General features: G+C 40.2%; 1 protein-coding gene across 2 annotated transcripts in view; it reads left to right on the plus strand.

The window, feature by feature from the left end:
* The window catches only part of LOC148870996 (vacuolar protein sorting-associated protein 41 homolog), a 78,951-nt gene that overhangs the window by 33,906 nt on the left and 26,761 nt on the right, over positions 1-18,284 (plus strand). For both annotated transcript variants that reach the window (XM_088967633.1, XM_088967634.1), the window contains 6 exons: positions 6,142-6,245; positions 6,602-6,695; positions 6,827-6,982; positions 7,069-7,131; positions 7,274-7,339; positions 7,591-7,791. In XM_088967633.1, coding sequence (XP_088823759.1) covers positions 6,142-6,245; positions 6,602-6,695; positions 6,827-6,982; positions 7,069-7,131; positions 7,274-7,339; positions 7,591-7,791 — 684 coding nt within the window. The remainder of the gene's footprint in view (positions 1-6,141; positions 6,246-6,601; positions 6,696-6,826; positions 6,983-7,068; positions 7,132-7,273; positions 7,340-7,590; positions 7,792-18,284) is intronic.

An 18,284-nucleotide genomic window follows, 5' to 3' on the forward strand; every position in this document is an offset into this window, starting at 1 on the left:
AGGTTCTTACTGGAGAGATAAGCGCAGAACATGTAGGCTCAGGTGATCAGTGGGCAGATTTGCATACAAAAGCCTTAAGCTCAAGGAGAGTGAACTATATATTTTACAAGATGGGATTATATGACATATTCTCCAGCTTGAGGGGGAGTGTTAGAGTTATCCGAATAAGGGTAGATTAGTCAACTCACCTTTGTTAAGTTATGTGCTTATGTGGCAGTCTTATTAGAGACTCTTTGCCCCATACTTAAGTGGGGGCAGTTTAATCTTTGTACAATTAATTAGAGCCTAATTACTATTAAGAGGTCGACTGATAGGGTTTAATTTATCAGGTTCGACAGTTCTTTCATCTTCTTCTTCTTCTTCTCTTCTTCTTCTTCTCCTTACTGGTTCGGACTACTGTAGCAGCAGTCGAAACAATATTTATAGTAGAGGGAAATGGGAGTACATTACTGGGACCAAGGAGAAACCTACGAAGGATGACCCTACCTATGAGAGGTGGATGCAAGAGAACTACATTGTAGTAGGCTGGTTAGTGAATTTCCTGCAACCTCATATCAATCAACATTACTTGTGGATGGAGATTGCAAAGGAGGTGTGGGATAGTGTTACAAAGACCTATTCCTAGAAGTTGAGTGTTGCTAAGGCCTACAAGCTGAAGAATGATGTCAATAATTTAAGATAGAGGGAGAAACCTTTAGTCTTCTATCAGTGCCTTGCTGCTCTAGCAAATTGGGAGCAAATTTAGGTGCCGGTAACGTTTGCCTCTCCTCTATAAAAGCTGCGGTAGACCCCACTTCCTTAGGTAAGGGGGGAGGTTGAGTAAGCTTTTCCTGAACTAAGTCTTTTAAATCCAAGTCGTTGTCTTCCAAAAAAAGTAGTTTGGTATGTAGGCTCTCATTATCGCTAAGGGGCTTGGCTTTTTTCAGTTCTACGCTTCCAATACTTGAAGAGCCTTCAAACTCTGAATTTGAGCTGCTTCCTTCCTTCATCTCACAGTCCTCAAATGCATCCGTATGAATAGGTTGTTCTACAATGCTTTGCAAGTTCACAACTTTCACATTTCAAATTGGACATCTGGATAGATCCAAACAAACTAGGAAACAAACTTTTCAAAGACCTAAAAGATAATTGACCCAATTGATTATGCCAAAGCATAACTTGACCAACAGACTGAGAAACAAAAGACCTCCTAACTTCACTATCTTTCCCATGTGAGCTCCCTCAAAGCAGATAGATTCCATTCATCTCACGGCCAATGCTAATCACCTTCCTTGTCTCCAAATCCTAAAAAACACATCGATCAGGGAAAAAGGTTACTGAACAATTTTGGGTTTTAGTAATGCTACTAACTGAAAGCAAATTAGTTCTAAGTTTAGGAACATGTAAAATTGAATACAAAGAAATGGCATTAGACAACTTGATGTCTCCCTTTCTAGAAATGGGAACAAGAGAGCCATCAGCAATAGACACTGTCTCTGCCATAGGATAAGTGATAGGTAGTAAACAATGAGGACAAGCCAGCCATATGATTAGATGCACCTGAATCTATCACCCAATAGGGTTCAGTGTTACCTGGGGTTGAAGGATGATAAGTTGTGGCCCGTGTACCTGAATGAGCAAAAACTGAAGTGGGAGGAGAAGATGTTGTGACTGATGGCTGAGATAATGGTGCTGAATTACCAACTTCACTCCCCAACTGAGTTAGATCATCCCGAACAGCAACTAAGGTGTCTAGGGATGTAGCTCTTGTGCCCAGTGAGGTTGCACAATTAGTAGTAATAGCCACATTGGTATTTCCCTTTTTGTTTCTGAGTTTTGCTGGAACTAGATGTGGATTTAACTTCCAAAATGTGTCTTTAGTATGTTTAGGCTTCTTGCAATGTTCACATTACTAGGTCTCTCTTATCTTCCTTCTTCATATCCCTCTCCTTATCACCCCCAAACTTTGGTTTAATTGCTGCCAAGGCTGATGCTGCAACATAACCTTTCTCCTACTCTCTTCACTGTGCACTAAGGAGTAGGTTTGTGATAAGGTCACACTTTCTCTTGTGAGAAGTTGTTGTCTCACAATATCATATTCAGAATTCAGACCGGCTAGGAATTCAAATACCCTATTAGTTTCAACTTGCTTTCTGTAAGTCTGTGCATCCTTTTGACTTTCCCACTCAATTGTTTCTAGGTGGTTAATTTCATGCCATAAGGATTTCAAGGTTGAGAAGTAAATCGAGACTGGTTTCTCTCCTTGCTTAAGATTATTAACCTCACATTTCAGCTCATAAGCCCTAGCAACATTAAGGGGTTGGGAGTAGGTCTCTTTCATGATGTCCCAAATTTTCTTAGCTGTTTTTGCCCACAAGTAGTTTTGTATGATGTGTGGCTGCATGGAGTTGCACAGCCATGTCATAACCAAATAGTTTTCCTGAACCCATGGGTCCTCCTTAGTTGGTTCCTTCACATCCCCCAACAAATAATTCAATTTCCCTCTACCCCCAATGGCCGTCGTGGCTGATTGGGCCCACTCCAAGTAATTTGATTCGTCAAACTTGACAGTGGTAATCTGAAAATTATTCTCAGGCATCCTACCAGAACCACCAGCCCCCAAAAAACCTTCCCCTTGATTTTTAAACTCCATCGTTGCCAGCCCTTCTCAAGTTATAGGTCAAAAAACCCTTTTTAGAACTGAAATAGGTGAAATTACACCCAAAGTTTGCTTGACAGCTGACCTAGAGGTTCGGCCACCACCCAGAAAAGATGAATCAGATTTTTTAGTTTTCTAGAAAGCAAAAAACTCACTCTTGAATGCCGAAACTGATCTAATTATTGCCCTAGAATTGGCAACAATCATAAACTTTAGGGTTTCAATCATAGAACTGATCGTAGGTCAAGAAAGAACCCTAAAATCTCAGGAGAGAACTAAAGATCTTCTAGCCGCACCTCCCAGATTGATAAAAAGAATGTCTTTTAAGGTTCGATCTCAAGAAAAGATGTCATCTTACTCAGAAAGGTCTAGCCACCACCTTCAAACCAAGGTCTGAACCCTAAAAATGAGATTTCTTCCCTTCTTCTGATTCTTCCTGATTGCTGAACACTCTCCAAGGCACTTCTGGAGGAGATGGGTATTTCACATGATAAACCCTTAATGCTTACTATGATAATCGGGTTGCGATCAACATAGCTCACAACCTGGTTCAGCATGATAGGACAAAGCATATTGAAGTTGACTGCATTTTATAAGAGAAAGGGTAGTTTTAAGAGATGTTTGCCTTCCTTTCATTGCTTCAGAGCTATAGTTAGTAGATGTTTTGACCAAGGTTGTTCTCAAGGCCAAGATATAGCACTGTGTAAGCAAGCTGGGCATGATTGACATCTATGCTCAGCTTGAGTGGGAGTGTAGAGATGATGGGCCGAATGGGCCTTAGTTTCTTTTTCCCTTTAAGTTATGTTTATGACTGATGTTTGTTAGTAATGGGCCTATTTTTCCCTCTTTTATTATTGTCTTTAGTGCTGGCCGCCCTACTAAGTGTAACCATGTAATTGTCCTCATCTTTACAATTAAAGAATAAAAGATATTGTTGGGGGGCTGAAGAGAGGATTGAACCATTCTCTCTTCTCCTTCCCTTTCTTCCTTCTTCTTCCTTCATCTCCTTCAATCTTCTTTTTCTCTCTTGTTTTTCTTCTCTTTTATTTCAGATTATTGCAGGTGGGATTTTCAACTGCATTCAAAAAGTATCTGCTGAAATTCATGGTGTCAAATACAAATTTGGCAAAGGGAATAGGGTGCAGTTCTGAACAGACAGATGGTGTGGAGATTCATCATTACAGGATCTTTTCCCATCTCTATATGAAATAGCTTTAGACAAGGAAGCTCTGGTTGAGGAATGTTGTGAACAGAATCAAAATAGTGATTTGGAGTCTCTGCATCTGAAGAAACTTAAATGATTGGGCAATCCACATCAGCCAACCTTACAGATGAAAGAAAATGGGCTTGGGATTAGTCAGGTCAGTTCTCTGTACATTCTTTCTAGAAAATGATAACCCAATGCCAGGAAAACCATTTCCCTTGGTCCAAAATTTGGACTAACTATATACCATCAAAAGTGGCTTTTCTTGTTTGGACAGCTTGTTAAAGTCTAGTCGACAGGGGTAGTTCTCTAGAGGAAAAGCTGAAAAAGACGTCTAGACGAGGTCAGAACAAAACATGTAGCTCTGATGCCATATTAACTTTAGGAAACAGTTAATAAAGTAGAATAAGGAAGAAAAATACAGTAGAAAGGTTTGGTTGATGGTGAGAGTAAAAGGAGAAAAGATGTGAAAAAGGGTTTTCATGAGAGAGAATCAAACAGTTCTCTCTTTCTGTCAACCCAAGTAATCTTCAGATTCTAATAATGTGACGAAAATTACAATAATGCCCTCAGTAAGTTATTTGAATAGATAGACTAAAAGCAAAGGAAAAATAAGGACAAAACTAGCCCTGTTGACTAGACTTTAACACAGCTGCTTTAGGAAGATGTTTTACAGTTGACACCTTAAAGAGAAGAGGTATGGTCTTAAATAGTAACACTGTTACATATGCATATCATGTGGAGAATATGCAGAATCCTCAAACTGCCTATTCATTCACTGTAATTTTTCCTATCAAGTATGACTGCTGGCCCTGTCCCATTTTGGTGTTAAGGGTTGCTTTCCAAAATCTCTACTGGGCCTTTTTTCAAGGGTGGAGACTGCAAGGTCTAAGCAGGAAAGGAAAGGTTTTGTGGAGCATATTACCAGCTTCTGTCAGCTAGGTGGTGTGGATTGTGGAAGGAGAGAAAGCTATGAATCTTTGAAAACATAAAAATGAAAAAAAAGATTTGACAGTGGTGAAGAGGAATTTTAAAGGCCTTCTGTGCTCATGGCTTAGCATTCAGAATCCATTCCAAGGAATACCATTTAACAAATTTTTTTACAACAATCTCTTTATATTTGATGTATTTACGATAGTTTTTCTTTTGTACATTCCCAATGTACAGCTTCTCAATGTACATGGGCTGATGTAATTTTTTGGCTCTTTAATACAATACTTAAAAAAAAGTAGCTGACTCAAAAACATCTTCTCATCCTTTCTGTGATGCTGACAAAGTTTATTGGTATATTTTACACTTGAGGCCACAAATACGTAAATGCTGTACATGCCTTTGTGGGAAATAATGTTCACAGGTTAAAATTTTGATTGTGTTCACCAGGTAACATGGGGTCCATCAGGAATTGCAAGGGTTTACAGTGATTGTTTAGTAGTTTTAGCATTGCCAGGTTTGGTTGGCAAGAGCCAAGCTCTTCACATTGATACAGGTTTCAGGTTATCATTGTCTATGGGATATCAAAACGATTATCATTGAGTGACACTCATATCATAGATTGTGATAAGATGGATAAGGTAAAGAACAGATCCAGTAGCTCCTGGAGATTGCTACTAGATTAGAGGGGCAAGGTCCTTGGCATATATTGTGAATCCTTTGTTCCATGGCTTCCTAGATCAGCTAATTCTCCAGTTGACATGCTTTCAAGAGAGAATGTTATGAGAAGTGATCTGTTGGGAGTGTTGGTTCCTTACCAAGTTGAGGGTATTTGTGTCTTTTGCACAGGAAATTTAGGTCACCAGCTAGTCCTCGATTATATTTTTCGTTCTGAGCATGGCTATAATGTTGTTAGATTTTTTGTCACTTGCACTTACAGCAACAGGATCTGATGAGCATCTGCTCAGGGAAAAAGATGACTTCCACTTTCCAGAACAAAATTTTCCTGTATTCTATATTAATGCAAATTCTACCTGCTATATGTTTAAGTATGTTTTACAATTAATTGATTACAGTTTTTATTGTTAATTGAATCTTGATGTCCTGATACTGAAAGATATAGATGCTCATTTTCTTGAACAAAAATATTCTTTTTGATATTTTGTAAAGTTCCAATTATATGAAAAAACATTGGGTGCTCGTGAACTTCAACTTACATGCTGTTGCAACTTTTTGTACGGAAAATTTCAATGGTTTGCCTGCAAATGTGGTGGATTCTCTCTTTTGTAGGTTCAGTTATCTCTGTGATATCGTCATATTTTGACTCTTGCACAGAATAAATTTGTTTTCTTATCCATGATATGTTCAGGTGGGATCAAGCTACCTGGATCATTTGATTTTGGAAAGGAAATATGCTGAAGCTGCATCTTTGTGTCCCAAGTTGTTGCGTGGATCTGTTGCTGCATGGGAGAGGTAAAATGCACTGTCCCGAAATCCAGAATGGATGTGACTCACTGATCTGCTCACAGAAAGATATGTGAAAAAATAAATATATTTTGAAGTAAAAAGAATAAAAGATTAATAGCTTATGTTTTAAACATATTTTGTGTTACTACATGCCTAAAACAAATATTATTCAGTACAAATCCTTATGAAGTCTTTTGCCAAGTCAATGTTTTGGAGAACCACTCATTTCAAAACTCAGCTTTGGGATTGGGTTCTGGATCAATGACCTGAATGTCTGGTTCTGAGGCCAGAAAACTTGTAAAGAGGATAACTTTTATGATATTCTGCACACTTCTTGTTAAATACTGATTTCTTTCTTACAGGTGGGTTTTCCACTTTGCTCATCTCCGCCAGCTTCCTGTGTTGGTCCCATACATTCCAACTGAAAACCCAAGATTGCGTGATACTGCTTATGAGGTCTGTAAACTGCTTATGAGATCTGTAATTAAGTTAAGAATGCCAGCCAATCTGGCTCTGTCTTCTATTGTTCACACTGATATGCCAATGGGGAAGATCCCACTCTGCGAGTATTAATTTTTAATCTTCAGGTAGCTCTTGTAGCTCTGGCAACGAATCCATCTTTCCACAATGACCTCTTGGCAACTATTAAGTCTTGGCCGCCAGTGATATATTCTGCATCAACTGTGATTTCATCAATTGAACCTAAGCTTAAAACTTCATCTATGACTGAGACACTTGAAGAGGTGAGGTTTTATCAAATATAATATATTTTTTAATTTCTTTCTGTCTGTATGATTTCTCTCATAATGATATTTCCTTTTGATGTCAGGCATTGGCAGAACTTTATGTAATCAATGCACAATACGAGAAGGCTCTTGCATTATATGCTGATGTAAGTGCTGCAAGTACACATGAAAACATGTACATGTAACATGCCTACATTCATGTGACACAAGAATGCAGTCATGAAATTGTGGCATATGTTTTGTCCTTGGGCTTAGGTTTGGTTTTTGTATTTTGTTTTCACTTTTCAGCTTATGAAGCCTGATATATTTGACTTCATCGACAAGCATAACTTGCATGATGCCATTTACGACAAGGTATGATAAATTCTTATCAGTTGAAGATTTTTGTAATAATATCATTTTAGTAGTTTTTAAAGAAAATAAGAATTTACTGATTTTTTTTTTTCATCTAAAGAGCCAGCATCTTGTCTCAGTTTGAAATGAACTGTATCCAACAATATGCTTTTGTTAGATATGGAAGGCGAGACTCATTTTTTCTGCTTTGATTACATATGCTACATCTTTACATGTTTAAGTTTATGCTATTATGGTTGTCTGCTTTGCAGGTTGTCCAACTGATGATACTGGATTGTAAACGTGCAGTCTCCTTACTAATCCAACATAGGGACTTGGTTCCTCCGGCTGAAGTGGTTTCACAACTTTTAGATTCCTGTAACAAGTGCAACTCCAGACATTTCCTGTACTTGTATCTCCATTCACTGTTTGAAGTTAATCCACATGCTGGAAAGGACTTCCATGATATGCAGGTATGTGCAAAAACTGAATACTGATCATTTTTCAAACTGAGACCATTTACTTTTTTTTTATGGATTTCCATTATTTTGACTTATTGGCCTTTAAATAAATGTATAGGATCCACTTTAGCTTTTGAATTTTGATTATATTTTGTGAAGTTTCTAGATTTCACTTTGATATCAAGCAGTTTTGAGAATTTAAACGAAGCCCTGTTCAAATTTCCTTAGCATTTTGATGAAAACCTTGAAACTTCATTATCCCATTGTGATCTTGAACAAGACTGGACTTGATGTTAGCATCAAAACTTAGAATATTGTTTCAATTCATCATCATCATCTATGCCTTGTACCAACTATATCGGGTCAACTACATCAATCATGTTTTGCCATTTTGTTCCATTCAGTGTCATATCCATTGTTAAATTTTGGGTGCTTAAATCATTTATTGTTACTTCCACCCAAGTTCTTTTCAGTCTGTCCCTAGCTCTTGTAGTCCCTTCAACTTGTAACAGGTCACTTTTCCTAACAGGTGCTGTAGATTTTTTTTGATAATAACAGAAAAGGGAATTTTAGGAAAAGAAACCACAAATTACATCCTGGTGTAGAGATTACACCACAAAACATTACAAAGATCTTTCCAGATTACATTCTTGAATCTCAATTGCTCTCCAAAAGAGGACCCTATATCTGACAAGGATAATTGAGCAAGTTGATTTTGTAATTTTAATTATTAATTTCTCCTTTTTAAAAATGTCTTATATTAAGAAGGATGAATCTATAATATTAGCAAAAATGGGGTTTGTTGACAGATGTTGTTGTACACATGTTTAGTACCATAAGGGTACTTTTGTAATTTCTTCATACTTTATGTTGTACGACCAGCCTAGTATAAATAATAACATATTGCACACGCCTGCAGTGTTCTTTTGGGCTCTCAGTCCTCTTGCCTCTCCTCTCTTTCTCTCCTCTCTTTTCTCTTCTCTTCTCTTGCTCAACATGGTATCAGAGCAAGTCGTCCAGGCTTGAAGGGTGATGTCAAGCTAATCTGATTTGTTCATCCTCCAATGTCGAGCAATCAGTCTCTTCATCTCCCAGCCGTATCCATCTGCTGTTCGACCCTAAGCAAGAAGATGCCTGCCTGACTTTCATCTTCCAGTGCAGAAAGGAGTTCTGGTTATAGAGAGTTTTCTATCTGATGTTCAAAGAAGTCTGCCAACATTGACTGTTCGGCTGTAGAGAGGCTATCATCTGATGTTCGTAGGGAAAGTTCTGGTTTATAGAGTGGCTATCATCTGATGTTCAAGAAGGTATTATCTACTATTCATCTACTGTTCGGGTGCCCTGGTATTCAACTGAAGATTTTTTTGTGTTTCTTTGCACCCATTGATGGACTGTTGATGCCCTAATATTCGACTGTGGTGTTCCTTTTTGTGTTACTTCTGTTCGGCTACCCTGTTGATGGACTGAAGTAGCTCTTTCTTTTTACTTTGATCTCATTGACTGTTCGGCTGCCCTGAAGTTGGCACTGTACCAGGTCTGCCGATTAGGTGTGTGGTGAACTTCACCTTGTATCTTTCATTCTGTTGAGAGGTCATATTATCTCTGTAAAACTGTAGGTCATACAGACCTGTTTATGTATTGCAACTGCAATGTTTGTCTTTTGGATTCCTATAAAACTGTAGGTCATACAGACCTGTTTACGTACTGCAACAGCAGTGTTTATTCTTGGATCCCTATGAAACCGTAGGTCATAAGGACCTGTTTGTGTGCTGCAGTAGCAGTCTTTTTAGTGGACTGAAGGTCAGGAAGTGCCTGGTGCCTTCTGTAACAGTTCTGTGAGGCAGTGCTCCTTCTTTGGGTGCTGTTTTTTAAACCTGAAATCATGAGTGGTGAAGATTCAGCCACATCTGGAGTTTCTTCAAAGCTGAATGGAATGAGTGGGGGTGGTGACTGTTAAAATAATTTAGTTGTTGGTGTTAGGGTCTGTTTGGCTAGTTAAAGTGTTTTTTTTTATTTCGTTTTTTCACTTCTGTTACGTCTGTTATTGTACTCAGTGGCACAAGGGTCTTTTCCCTTGTTATTTCTGCCGCCCTATATATATTATAACAAAGGTTGGTGCCGCGAGCACTGTTACATTGCAAATCCCTTCTCTTCTCTTCTCTCTTCTCTATTCTTCTCTTCTCTTCTCTTCCTCTTATTTCTGGCCGGCCATACTGTCAAGATGGTATCAGAGCGGTAATACTGACAGTAGAAGTTCAGGACTGTTATCAGTCTTGAACCCTAATGGATTTCAGGATCGAAGATAAGAAGAAAGGTAAGAGGAAAGAAGAGGAAGAGGGAGGAGAAGCAGTAGAACACAAGGGTTGAAAGGAGGAGCAGAAGCTTAATGTTCTGCCACCGCCACTTTAATTAATATTTATAGGTTATGCTCATTACATGGAAAGGACGGATCTGCCCTTAGTCTTTGCATAACAAATAGAGCAAAAAATAAGACTGAAATAAATAACAACTGAAACAACTAAATGACCAATAGCTAACCCTAGGCAGACTAGAACATCTTCTACCCTACGAACACAGTGGGGTCGTAGCTGTGGGGCCCACATTTCAATTGAGATGACTCAACAGACTCAAACAAAGTAGAAAACAAACTCTTCAAGGACCGAAAAGATAAATGACCCAATCGGTTATGCCAAAGCATAACTGGACTCACAACCTGACAAACAAGTAACTTCTTATCCACTGACTCTTCCCGACGAGAACTCTCCCCGAGCAGATAGATCCCATTCGTCTCACAGCCAGTCCCAATCACCTTCTTCGTCTCTAGGTCCTGAAAAACACATCGGTCAGGAAAGAAAGTTACTGAGCAGTTCAAATGTTTGGTAGTACTACTAATGGAAATGAGGTTAGTATCCAGTTTAGGAACATGCAAGACAGAGGACAAGGATATAGTATCCGACAGTTTGATGTCAACCTTGCCAGAAATAGGGACAAGAGAGCCATCAGCTATAGATACTTTATCCCTACCAGAAGATAAGTAATAAGTAGTAAACAAAGAGGGCAAGCTAGTCATATGGTCGGATGCACCTGAATCTATTACCCAACACGGTTCAGTAGTACCTGGAGTGGATGCATGGTAGGCTGAGGCTCGAGTACCTGAGTGTGCAAAGGCCGATGTGGCCGGAGCTGATGATGACTGCGGTAACTGAGCTGAACTGCCAACTTCCTTCTCCAATTGTATTAGAGCAGCCCGAACTGCAGCTAAGGTCTCTAATGGTGTGCCTCTCATGCCAGATGAGGATGCTGAATCAGTAGTCATATCCACATGAGCATTACCCCTTTTATTTCTCAACTTTGCCGGGACCAAATGTGGATGCAGCTTCCAACATGTTTCTTTTGTGTGTTTAGGTTTCTTGCAATGCTCACACACCACATCCCTTTTATCTTCCTTCTTTCTGTCCCTCTCTGAATCACCCTCTATTTTGGGTTTGACAGCTACCAAGGCAGGTGTAAGCGGCTGAGGTTGCATCATGACTTTCCTCCTGGTCTCTTCACTGTGCACTAAGGAGTAATGCCTGAGAGAGGGTCACACTATCTCTGGTCAAAATCTGCTGTCTCACAATATCATATTCTGAATTCAGTCTTGCCAGGAACTCAAACACTCTGTTTGTCTCGATGTGCTTTCTATGTATCTGAGCATCTTTGGGACTCTCCCACTCAAGAGTCTCTAAGTGATCAATCTCATGCCACAGGGACTTCAAGGTAGAGAAGTAGATCGACACCGGTTTCTCTCCTTGTTTAAGGGAATTCACCTCACATTTCAACTCATATGCTCTGGCAACATTAAGGGGTTGGGAGTAAGTCTCTTTCATCACATTCCATATCTCCTTGGCTGTCTTTGCCCATAAGTAATTTTGGTTGATATGGGGCTGCATAGAATTACAGAGCCATGTCATAACCAAGTAGTTTTCTTGGACCCACTTGGTATACGTAGGGTCTCCCTTGGAAGGTTCTGCCACATCTCCCAAGAGATACCCTACTTTGCCCCTTCCCCCAATAGCCATCATGGCTGATTGGGCTCATTCCAAATAGTTTGATCCATCAAACTTTACGGTCGTAATCTGAAAACCTATCTCAGAACCATCACCATAACTGCTGTTCCCAAAACTGCCTTCTGCCTGATTCTTAAACTCCATTTCGGTCAAGAACCAGAAGTCTCAAAATTAGGGTTACTACAGTCAAAACCAGCACTAGGACTACCAACCACAATCACAAAATCAGTATAGAACCAATCTGTACTCACAGTAGATGTGCATGAAATATGTATAAAACTGATCTGAAATCAACAACCAAACACAACAGCAACAGTCCGAACTGTTTTCACCCCTTTAGAAGTGTTCAAAACCCCAAAAGAAGACTGAAAATCTGTTTGAAGAACAATCTGATATGCTGAAGCCAATTTGAGGTTTTAATCAGTCCTAAAAACTGTACACTCCAGACAGTACCGTACGGATGAGGTTTGTATTAGGGTTAATATGAAACCTTAAACTGATCAATCTGATATGCTGAAACCCTAAAACTGAACTATTAGGATTTGCTGCAGGGATAAGATCACAAGGTTCAGTCCAATACTAGGGTTTGCCGCAAGGATAAGACAAAACCCTAGAGAATAGAGAGATAAAACCCTAGAGTGGTTCGGCCACCCTTGCTGGATAGGTCCAACCTATCTTCTCTGATGTTACTTCTCTCAGAAAATAAAAGACTTACAATAGGATGTAGTTTGCTGCCTACCAAGGTTACCCGAACCCTAGCCTCCTCTGATTCTTCCTGATCACCAACTTGCTGCAACTGTGGCACTTCTTCAAACAGCTGCTAATCCTCTGGAGATCTCCAAGAACCAGTCAACGAACTCTGCTTTCTCAGCTTCCAGCCTTAGATGGTTCTCATGTGGTCGGCTGGACTAGACTCACATGAGAAGCCCTAGCTCTGATACCAAGTAGAAGTTCAGGACTGTTATCAGTCTTGAACCTGAATGGATTTCAGGATCGAAGATAAGAAGAAAGGTAAGAGGAAAGAAGAGGAAGAGGGAGGAGAAGCAATAGAACACAAGGGTTGAAAGGAGGAGCAGAAGCTTATTGTTCTGCCACCGCCACTTTAATTAATATTTATAGGTTATGCTCATTACATGGAAAGGACAGATCTGCCCTTAGTCTTTACATAACAAATAGAGCAAAAAATAAGACTGAAATAAATAACAACTGAAACAACTAAATGACCAATAGCTAACCCTAGGTAGATTAGAACATCTTCTACCCTACGAACACAGTGGGGCCATAGCTGTGGGGCCCACATCAATGTTCTCTACACTGACTACAGAGAGCAGATCGAACAACCTTTACTGAGAGAACAGATCGAACAGACTAGCTGAACCTAGGCGGAACAGAGATCTGAATCTAGACTGAGGAAAACTGCTCAACAACTGGTACAGTTCTTCCGTTTTCTCTTCTATGCCCTCCTTGGTTGTGTACCAAGTGAAAACCAAATGAATCTGGGCTGCTAAATGCTGTCGGATCTGTATACCTCTGTTTTTTTTTGGATTGTGTGATCCTGTTCATGTGTTAAGATGACTGTAGGTCAAGGATGACCTGTCATCTCAATAATTTGACTTGATTATAAGTGATAAGGATCTCTCCTGCTGATTAATGGCTTTAGACATTCTGGAAAGCTAGTAGGTTGGGACTGTTAAAACCGTACTGGTCTGAAATCTGCCGAATATTGCCTCTGTTTTGTCCTGAATTTGGTACTGTTTGTGCTCAACCTGTTTTTATACTCTCGTGTGTGGGTGTGGACTGAGTGGAGCATTGTTTTGTGGAGTAAGGAGGGGTCCTAAGTCCGGTGTTTGGGACTGATTATCTGTTTTGACCATGTTGTCTGAGAATTCTGCTACTTCAGACATTTCAGGGAGCCACAATGGAGTGAGTGGGGGAATGGATATGAGTTTTCCCATGGCTGTTATTCCCTTTGATGGTCTGAACTACCTTGAGTGGTCTAGGGGAATAAAACTCTACATTACTGCTAGGGGGAAAATAGGATACACCAATGGGAGAGTGAAGGAACTGAAGTATAGAAGTGCTGAATATGATAGGTGGAACCAAGAGAATAGTATGGTGATGTCTTGGCTCTTGGTTTCTATGCTGCCACAAGTAAGGAAGACTTTTATGTGGGTTGAAACTGCTTGTGAGATATGGGGACAGGCGAAGTCCACCTATTCAGAGTAGAGACACTATGCCAAGATATATCAACTGCAAGCTGAATCCTCCACTTGCAAGCAGGAGGAGAGGAGTCTCTCGATGTACTATTCTGATTTGACATCGATATGGAAAGAACTTGATCACCATCAGAATGTGAATTGGAAGTGTGATGAAGATGCAAAGGCATATAAGTCACTTGTATCTCAACAACGAGTTTTTGCTTTCCTCCTAGGGCTGAATCCTTCGTATGAGTCCATCAGGGTGCAGATCTTGGGTAGTAAAGACTTGCCATCAGTTCAGGAGGTGTATGCCTTGGTGCAGTTAGAAGAGAGTAGAAGAAGTGTGATGAATGGTGTAGAAGAGGAGTCAGTTGCCCTACATGTTCGGGGAAATTCAGATACAAATGTCAGATGTGGTTTTAAAAAGGGTGACTCTCAGAAAAAGACAGATGATAAGGGCAAACTTTGGTGCACTCATTGCTAGAAGACATGACACACGAGAGATACATGTTGGGATCTCCATGGAAAACCTAAATGGGCACAGGATTTGGGTAAGAAGCCAACACCTGATCGGGGCAAGAAACCAGGCCAATAGAATAAAAAAAGGTATAACTCAGCTAATATGGCGTCGACAGAGACTAGTCCTTTGGTAACTCAGGAGAGGCATCCCAGTTCTGACCCTAAGGAAGATATTATCAACTCCTTTCGTGAACATTTGGAATTTTATGGTAGGACTCTCCGCCAGATGGATTCTGGTCCTACTCCCTCTACCTTGTTTGCGTCTACATCAGGTAATGCTGCCACAACCTTCCATGTGTCATCTTATACCACTGATTCTCCTTGGATTATTGACTCTGGAGCCTCAAACCACATGACCGATAAGTCAAATTTGTTTCAGACATATAACCTTCTCTCTGGGAGAGATAAGGTAAGACTAGCTGATGGTTCTTTTTCTACCATTGCTGCCGAGGTACCATACCTCTCCCACTTGGCCTTACCCTTCCTAATGTATTGCATGTTCCGAAATTACCTATTAATTTACTGTCCATTAGTAGTCTAACTCACTCCTTAAACTGCTCAGTCACTTTTTTTCCGTCTTCATGTTTTTTTTTTGGCCTCGGGGAAGACAATTGGTAGAGGAAGCATGGTGGATGGTCTCTACGTGTTGGAGAATAATGCTGGTCTTGTGGCTATAGAGTCCATGAGTTCGTCAAGTGAGAGTTAAGCCTATTTATGGCATAGTCGTCTAGGTCACCTTTCTTTTGAGTCATTAAAAGTTTTGTTTCCAAAGTTGTTTGAGTCCTTGTCAGTGAGTCAGTTACACTGTTAGACTTATCAATTGAGTAAGCATTGTAGAAGTTCTTTACCTTTGCAAAATAAAAGATCTGAATTTCCATTTTCATATTGTTTATTCTGATGTTTGGGGCCCTGTTACTCTACCTACTGAGGCTGGCTATAAGTACTTCATTACCTTGATTGATGATTATTCTAGATACACTTGGGTTTACCCTATGCGATCTCGAGATGAAGTGCCAAAAATTGTGAAAGATTTTCAACGCATGGTGTTCACTCAGTTCCAAACGGAATCTTCCAGTCGGACAATGCGAAGGAATATGTCCATAGTGATCTCACAGAGTTTTTTGCTTCGAGTGGGCCACTTTAGCGTAGCTCTTGTGCTGAACGGAAGAACCGCCACCTTCTTGAAGTAGCTCGTGGCTTATTAATTCATATGAATGTGCCAAAACGGTTTTGGATGGATGCAGTCTTGTGTGCTACATATATCATCAATCGCATGCCCTCTCGGCTACTAGAGTATAAGGCCCCACATCAGCTTTTGTTCCCTACAGCCCCATTGTCCACCATTCCGATGTGTGTTTTTGGGTGTCGTTGCTTTGTCCATAACCTGTCCCCTACTCGCGGTAAGCTTGACCCTTGGGCTATTCCTTGTGTTTTTCTTGGTTACCCTTTATCTCAAAAGGGGTATCACTGCTATGATCCCACCTCTCGCAAGTACTATGTCTCCATTGATGTATCCTTCTTTGAGAATCAACCTTTTTTCTTGGTTTCTCCTCAGGGGGAGAGTAGGGTTGAGGAGAAACAGGCGACTCAAACTCAACTACCTCCTTTACCCGATCCTCCTCCATTCCGGGTTTTTCATCGTCGCCATAAAAGCCAACAGAGTTCAAGAGTCGTAGAACCTGACACTATGCAACCAACATCATCGGATTCACCTGAGGCAGATCCGTCTCATCAGCCAGGTACGCTTGCTCCTGTTGATATGTCTGTTCCTCTAAATGTTGATTCACCTGCCATCAATGATCTTAATATTTCTATTGCTAAGAGAAAGGGTGTTAGGTCTTGTACCACTAATCATCCTATCTCTAATTTTGTGTCATATGGTCATGTTTCACCTTCATACTGTGCCTTCCTCTCTTATGTGGACAATGTCCTTGTTCCTAAGAATGTGGCAGAAGCTTTGTCTAAACCTGAATGGGCAGATGCAATGCAGGAAGAAATTAATGCATTACACAAAAGTGGCACTTGGGAGTTGGTAGACCTTCCTGAAGGGAAGGAACCAGTGGGTGTTTACAGTGAAACACAAGGCTGATGGAACTGTTGAAAGGTACAAGGCTAGACTGGTAGCAAGAGACTTTACACAGGTATATGGAGTGGACTATGTAGAGACTTTTGCTCTAGTAGCCAAGATGAACTCTATCAGGATTCTTCTTTCATTGGCAGCAAATCTTGATTAGGAACTTCACCAATTGGACATAAAAAATGCTTTCTTGAATGGTAACTTGGAAGAGGAAGTGTACATGACCCAACCCCCAGGATTCTGTGCCAAAGGCAATGAACAAAAGGTGTGCAGGTTAAAAAAATCTTTATATGGGTTGAAACAATCACCTTAGGCTTGGTTTAATAAGTTCCATTTAGTAGTTCAACAGATGGGGTTCAAACAATGCCAGTCAAATCATACTCTATTTGTGAAAAGAGGTGAAGGTAAAATTGCAGCTCTTATTGTATATGTGGATGACATAGTGATCACAGGAGATTGGGAGGCTGAAATACAGAGACTAAAAAAATTCTTAGCCACTCAATTTGAGGTGAAAGATCTAGGCCCCTTACGTTACTCCCTTGGAATTGAAGTTGCCCGCTCTCACAAGGGCATCTTTATTTCCCAACGGAAATATGTACTAGATCTACTAGAAGATACAGGCAAGATGGGGGTAAAACCAATTGATTCACCAATTGAATCTAATCATCATTTGGGAGACAGTCAGGGAGAGTTTTTGAAAGATGTGAAGAAGTTCCAGAGACTCATGGGTAGACTTTTGTATTTGTCTGACCAGGCCTGATATTACCTATGTAGTGGGTGTCCTTAGTCAATTCATGCACAACCCTAGGACAACTCACTTTGAAGCTGCAGAGAGGATCTTGAGATACCTCAAGAAGTTTTCTGGAGCTGGTCTGTTGTTCCAAAAACATGGTCACTTAAAGGTGGAAGTATATACTGATGTAGATTGGGCAGGAGCAGTGAATGACCGAAAGTCTACCAGTGGGTATTGTGCCTTTGTAGGAGGAAACCTGGTCACATGGAGAAGTAAAAAACAAAGTGTGATGGCTAGATCTAGTGCTGAAGCAGAGTATAGAGCAATGGCTCATGGGGTTGCTGAAATCATGTGGATAAGAAATCTGTTAGGTGAACTGGGTTTTGCAGTGAGCAATCCTATGCCACTCTACTGTGACAATAAAGCTGCCATCAATATTGCTGCTAATCTAGTCCTGCATGATAGGACGAAACACATTGAAGTGGACAAGCATTTTATCAGAGAGAAACTTGAAAATGGAGAAGTGTGTACACCATATGTCAGCTCAGAAGAACAACTTGCAGATATCTTCACCAAAGGTCTTCATCATGTGCGGCACAAAGGTTTGTGTGACAAGTTGGGCATGATTGGCATCTATGCTCCAACTTGAGGCGGAGTGTTAAAATAATTTAGTTGTTGGTGTTAGGGTCTGTTTGGCTAGTTAAAGTGTTTTTTTTTTATTTCGTTTTTTCACTTCTGTTATGTCTGTTATTGTACTTAGGGGCACAAGGGTCTTTTCCCTTGTTATTTCTGCCGCCCTATATATATTATAATAAGGGCTGGTGCCACCAGCACTGTTACATTGCAAATCCCTTCTCTTCTCTTCTCTCTTCTCTCTTCTCTCTTCTCTCTTCTTCTTCTCTTCTCTTCTCTTCCTCTTATTTCTAGCC

The sequence above is a fragment of the Nelumbo lutea genome, chromosome 2 (assembly GCF_056320005.1).
Source record: "Nelumbo lutea isolate HS-2025 chromosome 2, American lotus-T2T, whole genome shotgun sequence".
Taxonomy (NCBI): Eukaryota; Viridiplantae; Streptophyta; class Magnoliopsida; order Proteales; family Nelumbonaceae; genus Nelumbo; species Nelumbo lutea.